The sequence below is a fragment of the Gadus macrocephalus genome, chromosome 18 (assembly GCF_031168955.1).
Source record: "Gadus macrocephalus chromosome 18, ASM3116895v1".
Taxonomy (NCBI): Eukaryota; Metazoa; Chordata; class Actinopteri; order Gadiformes; family Gadidae; genus Gadus; species Gadus macrocephalus.
Genome location: NC_082399.1, coordinates 13,733,868 through 13,755,618, shown reverse-complemented (window position 1 = coordinate 13,755,618; position 21,751 = coordinate 13,733,868). Strand labels below are relative to the sequence as shown.

General features: G+C 44.3%; 2 protein-coding genes across 2 annotated transcripts in view; both read right to left on the bottom strand.

The window, feature by feature from the left end:
- The window catches only part of tdrd1 (tudor domain containing 1), a 44,356-nt gene extending 38,741 nt beyond the window's left edge, over positions 1-5,615 (bottom strand). The window contains exons 1-4 of the mRNA XM_060037281.1: positions 5,533-5,615; positions 4,729-4,860; positions 4,579-4,616; positions 4,397-4,457 (exon numbers count right to left, since the gene is read on the bottom strand). Coding sequence (XP_059893264.1) covers positions 4,397-4,457; positions 4,579-4,616; positions 4,729-4,860; positions 5,533-5,575 — 274 coding nt within the window. The 5' untranslated portion in view covers positions 5,576-5,615. The remainder of the gene's footprint in view (positions 1-4,396; positions 4,458-4,578; positions 4,617-4,728; positions 4,861-5,532) is intronic.
- Positions 5,616-9,162: 3,547 nt separating this feature from the next.
- On the bottom strand, positions 9,163-21,725 carry dclre1a (DNA cross-link repair 1A (PSO2 homolog, S. cerevisiae)). The gene is made up of 9 exons (XM_060036027.1): positions 20,861-21,725; positions 18,919-20,412; positions 18,685-18,818; positions 16,199-16,317; positions 15,509-15,649; positions 14,954-15,099; positions 13,344-13,498; positions 11,067-11,208; positions 9,163-10,006 (listed from the first exon to the last, which is right to left on the bottom strand). Exons 1-9 carry the CDS (start codon positions 21,459-21,461, stop codon positions 9,840-9,842), a joined length of 3,099 nt encoding a protein of 1,032 aa, XP_059892010.1. The 5' UTR covers positions 21,462-21,725; the 3' UTR covers positions 9,163-9,839.
- Between the last annotated feature and the right edge of the window lie 26 nt (positions 21,726-21,751).

Below are 21,751 nucleotides of genomic sequence, written 5' to 3'. Positions count from 1 at the left end.
GACGTAAGACTCGTCACTGCCTTGGAGTTGAAAGAGGGGCAAATTCACTGAACTTCACGCTAGCCAAGATGCGTTCCAAAACGTGGTTACATTTCGTAAAGATTGACAGCAATACTGTTAAATGCAACCGTTGCTTGGCGATTATTAAATGTAAGTCCGGGAACACATCAAATATGATGAAGCATTTGATCACCCATGGCATAAATTTAAGACTGGACACCTGCACCGTCTTCAATGCTCCATCTGCTGGGTCTTCTGCTACCACCGATGAAATAACAGGTACGTTTCCCGCTAGAAGTTAGCTAGCTAATAGCAGGTTAGCTGTGTGCCAGCTAATATTACGGTAGCTAACGTAATTTACGATCGTTAGTTGAGCAAAGATATATTTTTTTCAAAGTCACCAACAATGGCGTGTAGCACAATGTAAATAAAACACTACCGTTTGTTAGTTAGTCTGCTTTGCATTTGCCTTTGACTATCTCCTATTTCATTTCGTACTAAGGTCCATCTGTCCAAGCTAGCAGCAGTTTAGCTGGTTCCACCCCCTCCCTGACTCCCTTTACTATGGCAGCTGGTCAAAATAAGCTGAGGAAGGAAAAGAGAGACGAATTCCACCGTCCTGTAACCCGCTTTATAGTTAAGGGGTTGCATCCTTTCAACACGGTCGAATCTCCATCTTTTAGGTAGGTTTGCAACGACTTTACTAGGTAAAGTAAGCAAAAGTCTTGGATTTGAAAACCTGGCTTCATGTAAGGAAGTATGCTCCATTCATGGAACCATCTGATTTCACAAATTAGTTCTCCTACGAGCTGTGCTCTTCAGCCTGAAGAGCTGTACCCACACATGCACTGGTTTAGTGCATGGGTGGGGCAAATACATGGTTAGTAGTACTTCTACTTGTTGAAGGCGGGTTTTCCACCTCTGAATGATGATCTGGTGATGGTCTGCACGACATACACTGTTCCATTTTTTCTTTGTTTTATTAAGAGAGATGGTAGCAGCCCTGAATCCGAATTACCAGCCCCCATCCAGAGACCTAGTGTCCAATACTTTAGTACCTGCTTGGTACAAGGTAGAGAGGGAGAGAGTGAACGAGGAGTTGAGGGAGGTGAAGGAAGTAGCGCTGACCAGTGACGGATGGACAAGCGTCGCACAGGACCATTATCTCTCAGTGACGGCCCACTTCATTAAGTCAGGCTCAGGCAGGGTGACGGAGAGTTCTTCAGACCAAACCTGTCTACCAAGCGCAGACAGGAGTGAATGTGGCTGCAGAAATTAGCCTTATATTGGAAGAATTTCACATCAAAGAGAAGGTGGTGGTGATTACAATGGACAACTCCATGAATATGGATGTGGCGGCAAGGATAATGAACTAAATCAAGTTGCCTTGCTTTGCTCATTGTCTTAATCTTGCGGCACAGAAGCTCTACACAGATCAAAGTATTGCCTGGTGGGCTGCCCGAATCCGCACAGTGGTAGTGTGGCTGAAGAGAGCAGTCTTGGCAAAACCAGTCCTCAAAGAGAAGCAACGCCTCCTAAGTATGTATCCATTATTATTTTCAATAAAAAAAGAGCTATATTTATATGTAGATAAATATCCTAGCTAACTAATATTTTTATATTTTAAGACCTTCCTGAGCACCGACTGGTGTTGGATGTGAAGACCAGATGGAATACATTGTTCCTGATGGTTGAAAGGTTCATTGAGCAATACCCTGCCATTCAGGCAACTTGTATGGACCCTCGCCTGAGAAGATCAATGGAAAGAGATAGGTAAGGTTGTAGAGGCTTATTTGTTTTTTTTATTATGTTTAGAGCAATACACTTTATAGGCTAGACTACTGTACAAAAGGCTGTTTGTGTGTGTTGTATGTTTTCTTTCAGACTGGAAAGAATCACAGAACAGGACCTTCATAAGGCTGAGGACTTTGTTGGTATAATGAGAGTCCTGTACACGTCAACTCTTTGTGTTTCTGCGGAGCATACCCCAACTTGCAGCCAGATTTTGCCAATCATGCAGAAGCTGGAAGCCCACTTCAAAGTTGCAGATGGTGAGGACTCCTTCTCTGCCACTGTCAAGAGAAAGGTCTGGGATGACCTCTCTAAGCGGTACAAAGTAAGTTCAGGGTGTCCGTGGATCCAATACTAATAATAAATAGTAATGGTTAAATTGACTAGAATTACCCCTACCTAATTGAGTTTGACTTGAATTTGACTTGTATGTCTTATAATTTGCTCTAACAGGAGCCAAAGATCCGGGCGTTCCTGGAAGAGGCCACCGCTATGGATCCGCGGTTCAAGGCTAAAGTCCAGGATGTTGCCGTGTGGGCAAGGCTTGAGGAAGAGGCTTGCTTGCGGTTGCAGAACCAGAGACAGGCGCGTTCAGAGGGGTTTATATTAAGCCGATATATATATATCTCTCTCTCTCTTATAGAGACTTATGTATGGAAGTAATCATAATCACATCTCTTTCCATTTATAAAGGAACATCAATCTGATGATGGCCAGGCAGAGGAGGAAGAAGAAGCATCACTGGAAGGGAATGAGGATGATGGCGTGGATTATGTAAGAGCTAAGGAAAAATTATGTATATGATAATATCAATGCCATGCCACTGTCCCCTGTCTTGAGTGTCATTCTGACTCATGTTGCTTTCATCTGCTTTTTTTTTCAGATTCCACCACAAAAGAGGTCGACCCCCCTGACTGCACTCGGTGAACTCTTTGTGGAGGAAGACAGGGCCCTAACCATCAGTGCCAGTGGTAATGTGGACGGTGCCAACACGCGGACTGATGCAGAGAGGACAAGAAAGGAGTTGGAGCTGTATAGAAGCCTATCTGATGTGTTGACCTCAACAAATACCGTAATCTGGTGGTTTGAGAGAAAGGAGACTTTACCGATCTTGTTTGAGCTTAGTGCTAGGTACTTGTGTCCCCAAGCATCCTCCACTCCATCTGAGCACACTTTCTCAACTGCTGGGGACACAATTAGTCTGGAAAGGGCCCGTCTCCTCCCAGAAAAGGCAGATATGATTATCTTCCTCCATAAGAACTCCAACTGAGAATGGATAGATGCAAGTTACTGCAACTTTATCATTAGTAACCACATAGATGGCAAATGTAAAAAAATATGTTATGTTGTATATATGATCATTTGAAATATATGAAAATGCCCTCACAATAAATCTGCCAGTTTGCACGTTGACTTCATTGTCATTGTATCCTTTTAATCTCAAAGTGCTATTAGAAAGAGTTATTAACGAATTATGGTGCTCAATGTATAATCATTTATAAAAAAGTAGTTCGCCGATAATCCTATAAGGTTTTCATAATATAAAGTATCGGATAAAGTATCGTGAAGGTATCGTATCGAATTAAAGGTATCGGTTTCGAAAATTTTCAAACGATACCCAACCCTATTCATACGCATCTAAATTTCCCCATATCGTTGCCCTACAGTACTATTTTATATGCTTCTCAGAATTTGACTAATTTCATCACACAAGTTATGCAAGTCAATCAAGCGGTCTTGAGAAAAAGATTGAGAGAAAAGATAATTAGCTGAAAATTGTGTTTTAATTATTTTTTGTACCGAACCAATACACTATATTTATCTGCCTAGTCAGGGAGAGTAAACTGCAGCCAATAGACAGAGCCCACCTATCTGTTTACCAGTAATAAGCCTTATTGGCCCGAGAGAAATTGACGGTGACATTTAAAAATACAAAGCCAAGACCCCAATCTATCTTCCATTTTAACAGCTTATTGCTAAAACTGCCAGAAGCTGAACCTGGCGGATTTGCCAAGTATCTCTGCTAATAGAAATGCATCACAGATGTGCGACAATTAATCATAGTTGGCCATGAAGGGAATTGCCGCTGCTCAGCTTCACTACTTAAATAAACAGCCATGTTATTTATGTAGTGCAACTATAATTAAACCACAGTTCAAATGCGAAACATTACAACTTAAATGTTGTGGAATTTATGTTTTAGAGATGACAAATGTGTTGGGGCTTTTACTGGTCTACTGCTAGGTAGAGGAACATGAGGCGTGTGGGCGGGGCAGAGGGATGCCCTGAGGAACCAATAGCAATGGCTTTCCAAAAAGAAAAAAAAAAGTCAGCTTTTGAAAAACTCAATGATATAATGAAAATGTATAAAAATGTGTTAAATTACGAGATATCCGCTACTTCCATTGGTGAATTTAGGGATATATCCTGTGTTTAAAATGTACGATAAGAAATGCCGGTATACACAGCTCAGAAAAAAGGCATAAGGTATTGAAGTAAAAAGTTGAGCAGACCATATTTTTTTCAAAACAATCCATAAATAAAAATGCTTAGAAGGACCCGATGGTTCAGTGAGTGGGAGCACCTCAGATGACGGTTAATTTACCTTGCTTACTGCAGTAGTTGCAGAAGTTCAGGACTATTGGTGGAGGAGAGGATCCTTTCAGCTGAGAAACAAAATAGTAACATTTTTTAAATAAGTTCCCAAAACGAGTTATCAGGGTAGTGGCAAGAACTACCGCGGGATTCGTTTGTTTGACAAAAAGGAAAACGAAGGCGAATACCTACCGAATCATCCACTTCCATAATCATAGACGGTGCATCCCCTGTAACAATAAAAAAAAAAGTTTCGTTCACTCATTCACAAATCCCTGCTTTTTATACCATCCCCTCGCTGAAACCACAGATGCTGATAACGGAAGCGTGCGTCCGGCACACCTCTGGCGAAGGAGAGGACTGGCGGTGACAGCGGGAAGGCCGGTGCGCCCCCCGGGCCAGTGGACGGTCTTCTCAGCGGAATGTGCATGTTTGGTCCAAATGCCATCAGGTCAACGTTTTGCACGGACATTTCTGTCGATTCAAATTGGGCTCTTGAGAGTTAATTATACACGGTTAGTCATATATGCAAGTGGGTTAAGTGTGGCTACGATCACGCTTCAGAATAATATAAACCTACATTGATGTAACAACAGTGGCATGGCGAAACAAAGAAGATGAGATCAGAATCATTCTTCATGAATGAGTCTCAGGCTGAACTTAAACCCTAACCCAAACACTTCAAGTTCAACTTACACACCGTGTCAACCAGGCAAGGCGACAGCCGGCTCGTCAGGGTGCCTTTTTAAGGGATACCCCCAGCTAGGAGACGCCGGGGACCGAACCAGCAACGTTCCGGGTACCGGCCAAACCGCTCTAGTTGCGGAACCACATGCAGCAGCTATACCTATATATTTATTACTTTGCTTGAGCGATATAAGCTAACGTGTTTAAGAAAACTCAAAAACTTTTCCACCCTGCTGCTAATGTCGGCCAGCACGTGCTTTAGCCGAGGTGAGCTAAAAAGGTATTGCTAGCAACCTAGAAAAAACCCGGTGATGCACGTTTTACCCATAAATACCTCGGCAGCTGATAAAAGTTCACTATGATAGAGACTAGAACTAAGAAACACTACACAAACTGAGGATAATTGCATACCAAAGTGTTAAAACAAAGTGCACGGACTGCGTTACGGTTTCCATTTACCTGCTTCCATGCGTTCCGAATCCGATGACTGCCCAACGCGCATGCGCAGCGCAAACCATGGACCACACTGAAAACGTCATGACATGATGAATGATTAAATTGATTTAATAAATATGCTGCACTTATTTTAATATACCAGATGGAAATGTGTCACTATGAAATAAATGTGGCATTAAATAAATAAATGTAGCATGATGGGAAAAAGTTCCCTGATTTACATACAGTGTGGCAAAGTCCCCTGAACAGTAATCCTTTAGAAAAACTTCCTTCTAAAAAATAAAAACGTGTTTTTATTTCACTATATTGATTATATTTACATTTATTTATAAATGGATTGCCTCATTTATTTATTCATTGGCATGTGTTTTATTTATTTATTTAATATTGATTCACGCATTCCATAGCAGTCAATGTTTCCTTCATATTTTTGTTGTGGTTTTAGGTTTTACCACCCTCCTAGTTTTTAAATGTATAGTTTAAACTGGTTAAACTATAACCTGAAAATGAATACATCCAGTATATATTAATACTGTATGCTTTCCATCCCTAAAGGTTATTATGGTTAGACTGTGTGTGTGTGTGTGTGTGTGTGTGTGTGTGTGTGTGTGCGTGTGCGTGTGCGTGTGCGTGCGTGCGTGCGTGTGTGTGTGTGTGTGTGTGTGATAGAGAGAGAGAGCACATGCCAACTTGATAGGTAGCTAGGAAGCACCAGATACTACGCTAAAATACTACAATAAAAAAATATGTTCCAAAAATGACTGAACGCTGTCTCACGGTTTGATTGGTTTCAGCCTCACTTCTAAAGGTAAATGAGTGAGTATGTGAGCGTGTGTGTGTCTAACTAAGCCCCATCTGCTCCTCTGTAGCATACGTCACCTTATAAAGCAATACCACTGACTGTTATAAGACACTCGCAAACAAACACAACTAATTCCACATATGTGGACTGGATCACAGATATGATATCCATGACATTGCGTTTGTATTCAAATTTGTGTGATTGAGGAACAGTGTATCTCCTCCTCCTTTTCCAATACCCCCCTTTCTCTTTGGTTTATCGGATTATTCTTTTGAACGAGTAAGGACATAACAGAACGTTATCTACAGTATTTTTGGTTTTAAGCAGGGCTGATGTCCCTGTCTACCTCAGGCTGATGCGCCTAGTCAACCACGAAGGCATCCTCTGTGACGGTCTGAAAGTTTGGCAGCAGACGCGGTTTCTTTGCACGCGTATTCAAACACGCATGCTATTCTCCAGCAGCCTCTCCTGCGGACTTCTTGAGTTTATTGAGTTATTGAGTTAATTGAGTTTTGATAAGCATTCTTGCATTCAAGCATCATAGGTTGGCTGTTCCCCAGCTGAATTGCTGAGAGTCATGGCGATGCCAAACTAAGACTTTAATCCCTCGCAACATCCATGCGCTTTGCCACCTCTATCCAGAAATCCTAAATTCTGCCCATTCTCAAGAGATGATCACCCTTCCTTGCTGCTCTCCCCTCCCATGCAACAACTGCGTTGAGCAGACACAAGAAAGAGACCTCATCCTGCTGATGCATGGTAGGCTGCTGCATCCGGCACAGTGAAAGAGATCCGATTTTTGATGGTTTCTTGATTCACATTGTCCGGGAGTGTCTTCTAGGCTGGTTCACATTGTCATTGACTGTCTTCTTGGCTGGTTCTTATTGTCCGGGAGTGTCTTCTAGGCTGGTTCACATGTCTTAGAGGGCCTTCTTGATTTAATTTGCTGATGTAGATTCTGCAACAAGTTTTCATGTCTTGTAACAGTTTTAGAATTATTCCTCCGGCATCACTCTTTAGAGAAACAACAAAACTGATCTCCAAAGTCAAAGCCTTAAACTGAAAGAGATGCTCACTGGAAAAGTACAATTCTCACATCCCAGCATTGAAGTTCTGTTATTGGTGATGCAACACTTTTCTCCTCTATTAACAGGAAGTGTAAATGCACTCATGATACTGCGCAAAGCACACACTAGACACGTCCACTGACTGCAAGTCATTGGGAGTCATACGTTGTCAGTTGCTTAGTGGAATTGCAGAAGCATGTGTATGTCTGTTGGATCATGTATTCAACATTTCTAGGTCAAACCTTTACAGCTTTGAATGCACAAAGCTGACACACTTGATTTACAAAGCTGACACACTTGATTTACAAAGCTGACACACTTGATTTACAAAGCTGTCACACTTGATTTACAAAGCTGACACACTTGATTTACAAAGCTGTCACACCTGATTTACAAAGCTGACACACTTGATTTACAAAGCTGACACACTTGATTTACAAAGCTGACACACTTGATTTACAAAGCTGATACAATTGATTTACAAAGCTGACACACTTGATTTACAAAGCTGACACACTTGATTTACCAAGCTGATACAATTGATTTACAAAGCTGTCAAACATTCCGTGCCTGAACTCTTGTGAGGATAGAGTTGTTTCTCCCACACATTGCGCTACTGCCATCTGTAACTAGGCCAATGCAATCATGTTTATGCACAATGTATGTATTGCAGTCGGGAACTTGATCAGCAATTCTTTGTTAATTTCCATCTGTTCAGGTTAATGATCCTTCCAATGTGCTGACTTTTTTAGCTTGCTTTTTGCTGTAGAATCGAACAACTTTGCTCAACTGCTTTCTCGCTTCTCTTGTTGATAATCAAAAGTATATGGCTAGTTCCTCATTTCTTCAATGAGCTCCTGGTGTAAAACAGTCCGTACACTGCATTTATAAGTGCTGTGCACTTTGTATGGTGAATATTGCTGCCTTTCTTTTTATTGCCTTCCAAGAAATTCCAAGTTCAAACGATATGAACTCCAGAGGGCAGTTGTTTTGCAGTCCATGCTACAATGCAAAACAATGCTAAAGTTAACAATCATATAACACCAGGTTCTATGGTTTACATCGGTGTTATGCTGTCAAATGAACGACAAGCTATATGAGCAGCTAATGGCTGAGTCTGAATGGTTCACCTAATCCCAATGGTGGGCCCTTACCTCAGACCCGCTTAGACTCCTGGAAGCGATTATCTCCACTCCTTTACTCCTTTCCCATTTTATTTTCAGCCATATTTGGCCCATTTGCTGCCTGGCATTTTGCTGCCGTTGTGCTCGTAAAATGGGTTCCGTCTTCTCACCTCTCGCTCATATCTCCTAATCTGCCTATAGGTTTTGTCGCTATTTCTATTATTTCTTTCCAGCAACACCAGCCCCTTATCTTTCCCTTTTGTATTTTTCTTTAAGTTAGCTGCCTTAATTGCTTTTGTGTTCTCCTATCTCACCTGCTACTCAAATGATTTGAACCTCCCTCACTTTGTGTGTTTGTCTGTGGTTTTCCCTGCATTAAAGCGTCCCTGTTTATGTTTGACACTGAAGCACCAACACACACACACACACACACACACACACACACACACACACACACACACACACACACACACACACACACACACACACACACACACACACACACACACACACACACACACACACACACACGTTCGATCTAGTTTCAACTGTATTTTCATAATGCCTTATATTCTTTAGGTAACCCCCATATTGATTACACAACTCTTAAGAGGATACCCCAAATAAAGTCAAGTAGGACTAATGATAAAGCATACAAAAGCATTTATTAGGCTTAATTAACACATTGACAATTGGGGGGGGGTTGTGCAATATCATTTAGTGTTATTAATGGTAACTGTAGGAAGTACAACAACATATGATGGCTCTGAATTAACAGTATTCTGAACCGGGTACATATGCATCGGCGAGTACATCTAGAACATCTGTAAGATACTGCTTTTATATGAAAATAGAAATGCAACTTGATCCAAAAACTGTATATTAAAAAAGGAATGCCAAGTTAAGGGGATTCCACATGATTGTTCAAACTAGATTGTGGATTATATTACAGACAGCCAATTATCCAACATTCGTAGTCCCTTTCAGTCGTAGAACGGATGTGATGTGGCGTGTTTTAAATTCGTTACCAATGTTGTTGCAAACCATTAAAGTCAGTAAGCGAGTATTTCTTCAAGCTGATCCGTCTCAAAGTCATGCGGGTCGGTTAAGGGCCGCTGTTTTACCAGAAAATGTGATGTAGATTAGCCATAAGGTGCCATTTAAAATGGACTCCCAGTGGGAGGATCCACCCCCCGGTTGTATGACGATCATGTCCTACTGGCCACCGACTAGTGGGTAGGTACTGGTCTGTCTGCATGTCATGGCTTGGGAGCGACGTTGTATCAAGTGATGTTAAAACGGGGGACCGTCTCAGGTTTAGTGGCTGGCCCTATCCCCGGCGAGCCAGTCCCTGAAGCAGCCCTCCATGGCCTTGCGGCTGGCCCAGCTGCCTGCGTTCACCGTGGGGATGATCTTCAGAGGGCGCAGCCACTGCACGAAGCGCTTCATCTCCAGGAAGCTGCTGTGCTCGCTGTAGGGCACTCCTGCCAAAAGGAAACAAACACGTTTTACAATTAATTACTAAATTGAAACATCTTATTTTTTCCAAATAATTGACTCAATAGAAATAAAATAAAGAAATGAATAATAATAATAAAAAAAGAATTGAAATAAAATGAAAAATAATCAACGTTTTTTTTTCAATTGATTTGTGCTGTAAAACTCCATATTCAACAGGATAGCCTGCCAGACCGTGTCGTTTCACAGTCTGGGGTACCATGTGCTTGGTATTCGCACAAAGGGCGTTGTCTTTAACACTGCAGAACAGAGAGAAGATGTTAAGTTAGCGAGAGTAAAACTTTCAGGAAGCCAGCTGTCTGCCGCCGTGCCAGGACACGTTTGGAAAATAAAAGTAATTAAGAGGAGCGACGAGGGGAGCGTCTGTCTGCGTCAGTCGTGTACATGTCCTCCTGTGACTGTCATTGTTTTTTAATGAACCCAGGGCCTTTCCAGGAAATTCGCCTCGCACAGGGACTCACAGCGTCTCTGATGTGGTTCAGAAGATAAGGATTCACCAAACACATGGGAAAGTGGGTTTGGTCTGTGAGCTTGAGGCATACAAAATAAAGGTGAGAGAGTGTTTGTTTGAGGGGTGAGGGAAGGTTTGGTTGAGATTTGCAGGACAAACAAGTATTCTGTCACCCCTAAAATTAGCCAAAAGTAATTTGGGAGGGTCGCCGTTTGAGGGGGCAGGGACTGTTTGAGACTGGTCCTATGAGGAGGGAGGGGTTGGGACTGGTCCTTTGAGGAGGGAGGGTTTATGGCTGTTCCTTGGAGGGGAGGGGGTTTATGGCTGGTCCTTTGAGGAGGGAGGGTTTATGGCTGTTCCTTGGAGGGGAGGGGGTTTATGGCTGTTCCTTGGAGGGGAGGGGGTTTATGGCTGTTCCTTGGAGGGGAGGGGGTTTAGGTTTGATGGAAATGCGTTGCGGTGCTGCAGCCTTTAGGAGCTCATGAGTTTGAGTTTGTCCATCTGTTCAACCGAATTGCACGCTGTAGTTTAACAAGGCAGCGGGAACAGGGCAGCACAGAATGGTATTTATTTACCGTATAGTGTTATGTTTCCATAGATCTGGGGCCGAATGTCGTCCACTGAATCCATCTGCTTACTGAAGGTCCAGCCAGTGGGTTTGAAGGCCACCAGCCGATCGTACTGAGCAGAGAACCTGCTCAGGTGGTCCTGCAGCTTCTGCGGACAGAGGACGACATGAGGACTTAGCTGGGGAACCTTAAGAACCAGTGATATAACGCTCCAGAACATATCAGCAGTTTGACAGCATGGGCATCATGTGCATGCTGACTCCACACACACACACACACACACACACACACACACACACACACACACACACACACACACACACACACACACACACACACACACACACACACACACACACACACACACACTTTTTAATCAATCAATTCCATTTTACCTCACTTTAGAGATACATGTGTGTACACACATTAGATAAACATATTTTGTAGTGTGTGCAAAGCTGACATGAAAAGTAAGCTTGGAAAACATTATCCTTAAATCCTCTGACACTAAAACCCCCAACCCCCAACCCTAGAACCCTTTAACCCTACAATCCCCCGACCCTAGAATACCTTAAAGTTTATAACCTCCCCAAATATATCCCAAGAATACCAATTCAAGTCATCGTACCTTTGTGTTTTAACAAACCAAATTCTAAAAATATAAGCCTCCAAATACGATAAGATCTCCCTTTAAACAGTCCCTCCCCACATAAACACTGAGCTTCCAACAGTTTGTTCCAATTAAAAACAGACAACATCTACAGACACCTTTGTGGCGCCAACCAACCCAGCCTCATGACTATGGCTATGAATAACCTCATGTGATATGATATTCAAGGTGACCCATTCATAACAAGAAGAAAGCACGTCTTTAGAACAAGCTTGCTTTATTCCTGTCCTGGGTTCAACTTAAGAAACAGACTTGTTACCACCCCCCCCCCCCCCCCCCCCAAATCCCAGTCAGCCATTCTGGATGAAAATAAATTGCGGAAATTATAAGGAAGTCAGCCACATTATCTGCCGTTTCACAGGCAGGCCGCTGTATCCAATCGTGTTTGCTGAGCAGAGGTGACCTGAGGTGCTAATTGATCGTTGTGATTAGCATTTACTAATTAGCTGAGGCTCTGTCCTTCCCACCTGAATATGCATGGACCCCGGTCTGAATGTGATAGCGCTGTTAGGCCACCTCAGTGCGTAAGCAGAGCTCTACAAAAACAACTGGCGAACAACAGCAGCAGCAGCAGCTAAAGAAGTAGAGTTCCTGCAACGGGTAATGCACTTCTTAAAAATGGAATCTGGGAAATAATCATCAATTCAGATTTAAAAAAAAACACATTCATTTTGTCGAACTAAAATATGTTTGACTTCCATTATTTGTCTGTCCATTCAGCAGCTACTTCAGTCCCTGTCTGTGTTCCTTCTCAAAGTCACCTCTCTCTGGGTTTTGGGGGTGTTTCCTTTCCATTTAGGTGTTTTCGTGGGGGCTGTATGATTTGCCTCGTGAAGCCCTGTGAGGGATTTGACTGTGTGTAGGTATTCAACTAATGATGTTCAGTGGAATGCGAGTATGGGAAAAGCAACAACTAACTTAAACGGTCCAATTTTAAATTGAATTGATGTCTTTAGGCCATCGGGGAAATAGACTCACTGGGCCCTCTTGCTACTGGGGTAAAAAAGCCAGGAGAGTTTTCAAAGGCCCTGCACAGCCAAGCCCAAACAGAGACATTTGTTCATAAATTCCAAGTTGATATTATATTTTACATTTGCATTTAAGGCATTTAGCAGACTTTTAGCAGCTGTTATCCAAAGCGACGTACAACGGCTAATACACACATTGACACACCGACGGCGGAGACGACCATGCGAGGCGACAGCCAGCTCGTCAGGAGCAGTTAGGGTTAAGTGTCTTGCTCAGGGACACCTCGAAACTCAGCTAGGAGGAGCCTATTAGTCATGATAATAGTCATCCATCCAAATTGTTTTATCTGCTATGATTTATTGTTGTTTGAGGACAACATCGATCAACATAATCTGATTGGTCCAGGCTCAACTGTGCGTGTGAGAGGGTCTATTAAGCAGGCGGTTCATTTTATATGGTATGTAAAGTGCATGGGACCGGAACAAGGAGGCTAATGTTTGTGATTGGTCAGGCTTAAGATGAACACCATTGGTCAATTAGTTGTGAGGTCACTCCTACTTGTACTTATCCCAACTTTATAACATCCAGTTAAGGATAAACAATCATGGAACTTCCTAAAATCCAGGTAAACAAGGTGCACATACCTTGACATTGAGTTGCATCATGGGTAATACATGGACTTGGGCGGCCTTCCAGTCCGTGGTGAGCAGCTTTCTGATTGGCTCCGACTCCAGGCAGCACATGGTGTTGTACTTGTCCCTGGAGAGACAGACATTGGACCCAAGGGCATCTGCCAGCGCTACGGACAAAAAAGAAAATACAAAATGTATCTTACAACAAAACACAATCCTAATAAAAAAACCACACTGGAAAAACGACATTGGAACATTGTAAATATTACCTTAGAAAGACCTTGTAAACTTTACTCAACATAACCTTCTTCTAAGAATGTATTGCAGGAGGATATTCAAAATGTTAGCGCATTCACCAAATGGCATATATGTATATAAATATGAATCCTACATTTGCATACGTTCATTATAGTCAACCAAGGCCGTCAACACATGACGCAGTTTGGACAAGGCCTAAGATGGCCTGTTCTTTCAACCCTTTCAACTGGTGCATCGGGCAGCGTCTGAAAGCACCAGCCATTTGTGGATGCACTGATAACTTCAGGCCCCCATGCTCTCCTGCTGCTGCTACACGAGGACAGAGGACGGGGGGCCCCCGTTCAACACAGGCCGGCTCCATTAACCAGAGCCAGAGGGGGCTAGGTAACGTAGGAGGGAACATATGTCATAAAGTCACAACACACTCGCTCTTCTCTCATGAGAGAATCCTCCAAGAGAAGAGAGGGGAAGAGGAGTGGTTCGACAGCGGGGGAAGTTGCCGTGTGGCAAAGCCATCGTCACGGTTACGCCTGGCAACATGCTTACCGGTTCCACCTGTTCCAAGACGGAAAAATATATGCGCTTTTTTAATTAAACGTCTTATTTTTAATTGCAGTAATCTGATTGTTTTTCTGCGTCAACTCATTTGGGAATTAAGGAGGTAATACGTACATTCATTTTGGATGAATTTAAAATATTGAATTGTGAAAACGAGTTGAGTTGGACCAGATACACCAATAAAAAAGCATTGCTACACATTGCAATACATTTGTTAAAAATTGTGCGGCTTGTGCATGCCATGTTTGGAACAAATGCTATGCTACCTTAACCGACACAGGTTGTCTTCTATTGGAAAGAAACAAACGAAAAAGTAGCAGTGCAAACTGCTTCTAGAAGGTTACACCGAAGCTTCATGCCGTTACTTTCATTTAGCTAACCTGATTTTTTTAGGGCATTTTAGCAGATGCTTTTATCCAAATTTACTTACAAGTGGCAGAGTCAACCATGCAAGGACGACAGCCAGTTCATCAGGAGCAGTTAGCTTTAGGTGCTCAGGGACACCATGAAAATGGTGGAAGAGCTGGGGATCGAACTATCCACCTTCAGGTTCCAAGTCAACCCACTCTACCTCCTGACCAATTTGAAACTTATAAAATGGTAAAAAAAAAAAACTCAGGATTTCCTAAAAGTGCCATCTGTTAGCCAAGACAATGGAAACGTTACCTTAGAAGACCTTGTGAACATTGCCTCAGAAAGACAACGTCAACATTAGCTAATTACAACTTGTAGACGTTACCTCAGACGAAGACCATGTGAACATTACCTCAGGGCCGTGGAAACTTTGCCGACGTGGTAAACATTACCTAAGAAGACCTTCTCCTTGCCGATGGAGTAGGAGCCGCAGACCACCAGGGTGCGGGGGTGGAGGGCGACCAGCTCGAAGGCGGTGTTGGCGGCGAAGCTAATGGCCTCCTGCTGCCGGGGGAAGGTGTACTCAGGACTGCAGTACCTGGAGGCAGGGCAGAGACACACGCAGCACGCCGTCACTCCATGGTGTAGCGTCCGTCCCCTCGGATCTGCGGTGGGAGCTCACTGCCATGGATGAAAGGCGCTACAAATACAACGTTGTTGTCTTGAGCGTAACTTAATCACTGAAAGCTCGGGGTGTTATTCCTCAATGAACCATTGCAACCATTTTGAGAGTCAAACAATAGCTATGTTCAGAGTATTAAAGTTAGAGACCAGGTAAGAGACAGGGGGAGAGATAGAAGAAGAGAAAGACAAAGGCAGGAAAAGAGGACGACAGAGAAACGAGAGAGCGAACGAGGCAGAGGGGACAGAGGTCGAGGGAGAGAACCAGACAGAGCCCAAGAAAGAGCTCAAGAGAGAGAGGACGGGACATGGGGACGGCTACTGACGTGGTGTCCAGGTACAGGGTTTGGACCCCATAGCTCAGCAGCTCAGGCGTCTCCATCGTCGGGTCAGCGCGGAAGTCGCCCGTGTGGAGGACGATCTGTCCGTCCGGGAGGAAGAACAGCAACATGGCCGCTCCGGGACAACTAGGACGAGGCGAGACGGCGTGGGGAACTAGATGATCACTGAACACAATTAACCCTGTGAGGACGATGTGGTCCGTCTTACAATACTATGGAAATTAAAAACGGACACTTTATCGAAAGCCAATGGCAGTTTGTTTTAAGTGGAAGGTAGGGGGTTAGGAAACTTGCTTTTGGATGCAGGTAGACTGTAAACATTGGGGTTGGAAGCCAGAAAGTTTGAGCTGGGAGTCAAGCACAACTAGCCCCCTAGACTATCCTGCCCACAGCCATTTTATGAACTCCTCGAACACATGCATCATTATTTTTAGCAGAGCCATAATCAAGTCCCATGGTCAGTCAAGTGTCTGTCACACAGAAAAGGGAATTACAATATCAAATATATTCCAGCAAGGGTTACTCATTTTAAAAAATCTGCATCAACCAATACCATGATATAGGTCCTACTGGGGCATTATCATATTGGTATTATCCTATTTGTGTTGTTTTTCAGAATCTCGCTCTGTTGCGCCCTGTACACGGTGAGAGGACACCCCAACAGAGGTCACTTACTGGTTGGCCTCCATCAGGATGATCCCCACGCCGTCCACCGTCACCCTGCTGTTCATGGGCAGTATGTGGAGGTACTTCTCCTCCACCTTCAGCTTGCTCCGCACCAGGTTCCCTGTGATCTGCACCCACAGTGGAGGGCCACGTTAAATCCTTGCTGCCGGGTTTACGGTCACATTGGGTCAATGAGCAGAGTACACTTTTATCCAGAGTGTCGTACAAGTGGGGCTGGGAACAAACAAGGCTTTCAATCAAAGATCGGAATAGAGCAGCTACAAATAAAGGTTTTAGTACCCCACCTAGTTTAAAAAAACGACTGAACAGAGCACAGAGTAGCTCTTGCAATCACGAATGCAACCGGGAAGAACCGGGAACCTCTCTCCCACTAGCGAACGAGTGGCCGATTGGCTCTCCCCGTGGCGAGCCATCGTCATGGTTACGCCCAGAAACGTGCTTGCGAGGGCCCCCCCCCTTCACTCGCAGCGCTTAACCCCATAGCGGTCATGGTAACGGCGCTTTCTGATGGCACACTGCTACACAGCAGGAGGGTTCAACTTCCAACCGGTAGACTTGTGATTCGAAGGAGCCATCAGGGTTAGGTGGGTAGAGGCGTCCCTCAGGGCACGGGGGTGAGGTGTACCCTGCAGGCACCGGTGAATCAGCTCAGCTGGAATCTGGTCCACTCAGAGCCACCAAGGAAGGGTTTGGCATTCTGCATTCGTCTTTCAGGATTTGATTTGCGTTATCCCGAGTGCTTTTTTAAGAATTTAATAGATTTTCCACAACGAAATCTAGTTATCCATCACTAGATGCCATGATCACACATGCAAGCGTTCTTGGTTTCACAAAAGCAATTAATTTGATTAGGAACTTATCATGTGTCTGGCATTTAAGTGCCAGACACATGATACACATCTAATTGAGAAGCGTGTCTTTAAGGAGCAGGGAGGGCATAAAGGCACTTTGTCTCCAGGTCAGGAATAGCTAGGGCTAGAATGCAGACGTTTGGGGTCAGGCAGAGCCTTTTAGAAGCGAGTGAAACACATTTCCTGCCCACAAATCAAAACTTTCAGTAAATTTGCTTAAAGGATAGAGATTTATTGCTGTCTGTTTGGTTTCCTCCACAACAGATAGCTTGGGACCCAGCTGGCAACGTAACCTTGTGACCCAGCCAGCCACAGTTGGCCTCTGACCCAGCGAGCCAACTATTGGATCATCACATCATCCATTTATTTCTCAACCAACTCCCTCGCCTTATCTCTGGTGTCCCCATCCTGCTTCTGGCATTACCAAAGCATTATCAAAGCTAAGAAAATCTTTAAGCTTTAGGCTAACTCCAAACACGTTATCGACTTAAAGCCAATTTGCAAACACTAAATACACACCAGTGTTTAATTAAAAAATAATTCCTAATAGATCCAAAAATATAGCTTTACAGATTAGACCTTAACAATAGTGCATCTGTATTTAAAACACTCCCATGCAGGATTTGTGGACCACGTTTGAGTTGTTTATGAATGTTAATACACACCCAGTGCACCATGAGCACATCGTTAAACTACGTTCTCTCATACTCCTCTGGAGAGTCTGACATTGCGAAAAAGTTAAAAGCATATTTATTCATGACCAACGCAGTGAGAGTTACACAGGGGGGTATGGGAGGTGCGCCGAAAGGTGCACATTTACATAGGCTGTCTATTAAATCTGCAAATTGAAATGGTTCTTAAAAGCATTTCTCGGTCCTCCACTTGAACCACCCACTCAAGAATAACAGCCGGTGCTTTTTTATCAATCTGTTCAATTTCCAAAGGCCATTCTGAACAGAGCGTTAACGACGAAAAGCGGAATCCAACTCTTGACAGAGAGAGCCAATGGGCGAATTAGAATTCACAACGCGAAGCAAGGCCAGTACTTTAGTTTAGCTGATAAGGGCTGCGCACTTCCCCAGTAATGATGGTGGAGGAGAAGCTTGTTAATGGAAAATAATAGGCCTGCATTTTACATTCATGGTTATACAGCTTCTCAAAAAAATGGCACCTATATTTTCCCTTTCAGTGCCCTTTGAGTGGATGTATTTTGAGAAGCACAACATACTGCATTGCCACAATTCGCAGAATATACTTTAAAGTTGGATAACTTCATTCATATATGCAGAAAGGATTTTGAATGTCTAGGAGTAGCAAATAGCCTAGTATCTATTATATTAGTGGCCCTATTGACATCAGTTGTATAACATAGCAGAAATGTTAGGTGCCTCTAACTACAATTATATATCCAGGATTTTGTTATTTTTAGCCCCAAACTCCTGGTTGTATGCTATTGGCACTTCCCGTAATTATTCATTATTATAACATTATAAGCACATCCCAGCATGAACACACAAATTAAAACATTCCCAATATCATTTCCCATGTACATTTACATTCAATGAGTAATCGCATGACTAACTACACCCCCCATGTCAGCCTGGACCAGCAGGTACCACCTACTTTGTTGCAGTAGATTGGAAAGGTGGATTTCTTGGTCAGTCCTCCGTAGTGGTCCGAGTGGAAGTGGGTGAGGAAATAAGAAGAGATCCCCTCAATCTGTCCGTAATTGAAGGCGTCGATTGCAAAGCCGGTCCCTGGATGAACAAATACACATTTAAATCATATGAACAAAATTCACACAATGATAAAAAAAAAAAACGTGTGTGTGTGTGTGTGTGTGTGTGTGTGTGTCACCTGGGATCTTCTTGTAGAATGGACAGTGTCTAGGTCCGTCCCCGTCAGCTCCCCACCTGTTCCACCTTCCCCTGCCCCTGCCAGTCCCCCTCCCGCCTCTAGAACCTTCCCCTCGGGCACTACCTGAACCAGGACCCCCACCTTCGGCCGAGCCGGTCCCTGCGTCGGCCTGAGCACCCGTGGGACCCGCTGCCCCACTTCTGGCTCCCCTGTTGCCCCGCCCCCGTCTCCCCCTCGTACTCCCACGCTGGATCCCGGCACCATTAAACGTGGGGGCGTCTGGGGCGGTGGTGGTGGTGGCAGCTTCTAGATCCTGCGATGCACTCCCAGGCTCTCCTTGCTTCTCCTTCAGGGGCTTGAGCCCAAAGAACACCCCAATGTCGGTCTGCTTGAGGCCAGGTCCCTGGCCGGCCTTCATCTGGCTCAGGGCGGGCTTCCGAGGGGCCATGGCTTGGGTTGACGGTGAGCTGGCGGTTTGAGAAGAGCCAAGTGTTGGGTAATTGTTGTCGATGTTGTTCACGCTTTGGCAGAACAAGCTGTTAGAACCGGTGAGGCTTTGCCGTAAACGTTCCAGGACGACGCTTTGAGGGGATTGGACGTTGGTGGCTGCAGGGTTTCCATGGGCTTCTCTGTTTGTGGAGGTGGGAGTGACGCCAACAGCTGCTGCGTGTGATGGCTGATTGGAAGGTGCTGCTAATGAGAAAACTGCTTCCACCTGTGTGCTGTGGACAGGAGAGTTGGCTTGCTCTGCTCTGCGCTCGGGCGCCATGTCCGTCCCCAGGTGATCGAGGAAGTCGTTGAGGAAGTCGTCGTCACTGAACAGCTCCAGGGACTCTTCGCTCTCGTCCTCGTTCTCCTCAGCGAGGCTCGGAGGAAACAGAGCCTTTCTTAACCCACTCCCCTCAACCACTCCCTCCACCTCGTCCTCCAGCTCCGGTTCAGCAGGCAGCTCTGAAAGAGGGGAGAAGGAGATTGACTCGTCGTCGAAAGGACAAACTTCCGGTTTGTCTGGCTGTTTCTCAGCTTCCAGGCTTCCAGGCTGCCCGTTCGCATCACAGGGCCTTGACGACACTGTTGTTTTCGTTTTTTCCACAGCCACTTTAGTTTTAGGCCCCTTCGGTGTCATCCATCCTTTCTTCTTCTTGAAGTCCTCCGGACGGGGGGAGCGTAGCAGCAGAAGGCTGTTCCGAGTGGGCGTTGAAGCAAGATGGCGACCCACCGGGGAAGCGGTGGTATGGGACTGAGAACAAGCCAACCGAGTCGGTGTTGAGGCAAGATGGCAGCGGGGATTGGGCAGAGAGGACGAAAAGATGTCCTGTGAGCTCTCCAAGGGGGACGGGGAGCGGACCCCCGAGCCACGGGGGGTCTCGCCTGCCTGAGTGAGGGAGAACAAGACGGAGGCGTTGGCGGCTCGACTTTGGGCCAGTAATGTGTGGTTGTATCTCCTGTAGTGGTTCAGGACGTTGGAGGAACACTGGATACCGTCTGGGCATTCTGTAGAAAGTTTACAAAGCAAAGTTAGTTATTGGTGAAAAACATTTCTTCCCTTCTTAATTGTCCTTTAATTGTGATCCCTAAAATCACCCTGGATGTCCTTTCTGTTTAAGTGGGCTTTATAAATAAACTTGCCAGTTTTTTTTTTTTTTTTTTTTTGTAATATTGCAATATATGAGATCTACAAATAATTACTACTTTGAGTATATTTTGTAAAATATGATACAATATACTGGCTGTATATTCAATTATTATCAAAATGTTTGACATTTGGGCCATATTTAAAGATTAAAAAACAATGTGCTGTGTGTACCAAACAGCAAGTCATACAATGGCAAGGCAAATAACACGTTTACTTCAACAACCTTTACTGACACCATTTGTTTTGCATACTATAACCATTCATTTCAAACATAACAAAACCAGATGGATATCAACATGCCTTTACCTAGGGTATCGTCCCTGGGGATGTCAAGGCATTCTGTCACATGCCCTATTTCAGACTTTCCCACAAGGATGGAGAAGGGCATCTGACAAATGGGACAGAAATCACTTTCTGTAGCTCCATCACCTGTATGCTCCGGTCTATGTGGGCAGAGAGTATGTGACGCGGTGGCAGCCTCTTGGTCGCTTTGGCCAAGATTAATAACAGAGAAAACTCCATGGCTAATACTAACAGGGTGGTTTAACGATGTGTGAGGGACATTTCCATTCCTAATACTACCAGTGTTGTTTACAGATGTGTGAGGGACATTTCCATTCATTATACTACCAGATTTGTTTACAGATGTGTGAGGGACATTTCGATTCCTAATACTACCAGAGTGGTTAACAGATTTGTGAAGGACATGTCCTTTGTTAATACTCCCAGTGATGTTTATAGATGTGTGAGAGACATGTCCATTGCTAATACTGCCATCTGACTTCGCTGAGGAACAGTTGTTTTTCTTGGAGGTTTTTTTGGAATGGCTCGCAGATGCAGTCTTCTTTTTCTTCCTGAGGGGTTTGTATTCCCAGATGTCATCTTCGCTATCGTCTGTGTGGGGCATTTGGGGACCAGAGGATCCTGGATTGTTGTGATGGCTCTGGAATCCCTGTAGTAGAGCGGCTATGTCCTCTTAATAACATCGCGTTATATGTTAAAACGCTCCGTATCGTGTCCGCTTCACGGAGGAAAGTCGGCGGTCCTCGACGCGGACGTCGCGATGATAATACGACATTTATAACGGAATTTATCGTTCATAAGACGGTAATTACACGATCAAAACATTTGCGCCACTGAGCGACTGTCAAAGGTAAATACAGGAAGTGAACAGCATAACCACTTTCGTCACAATTC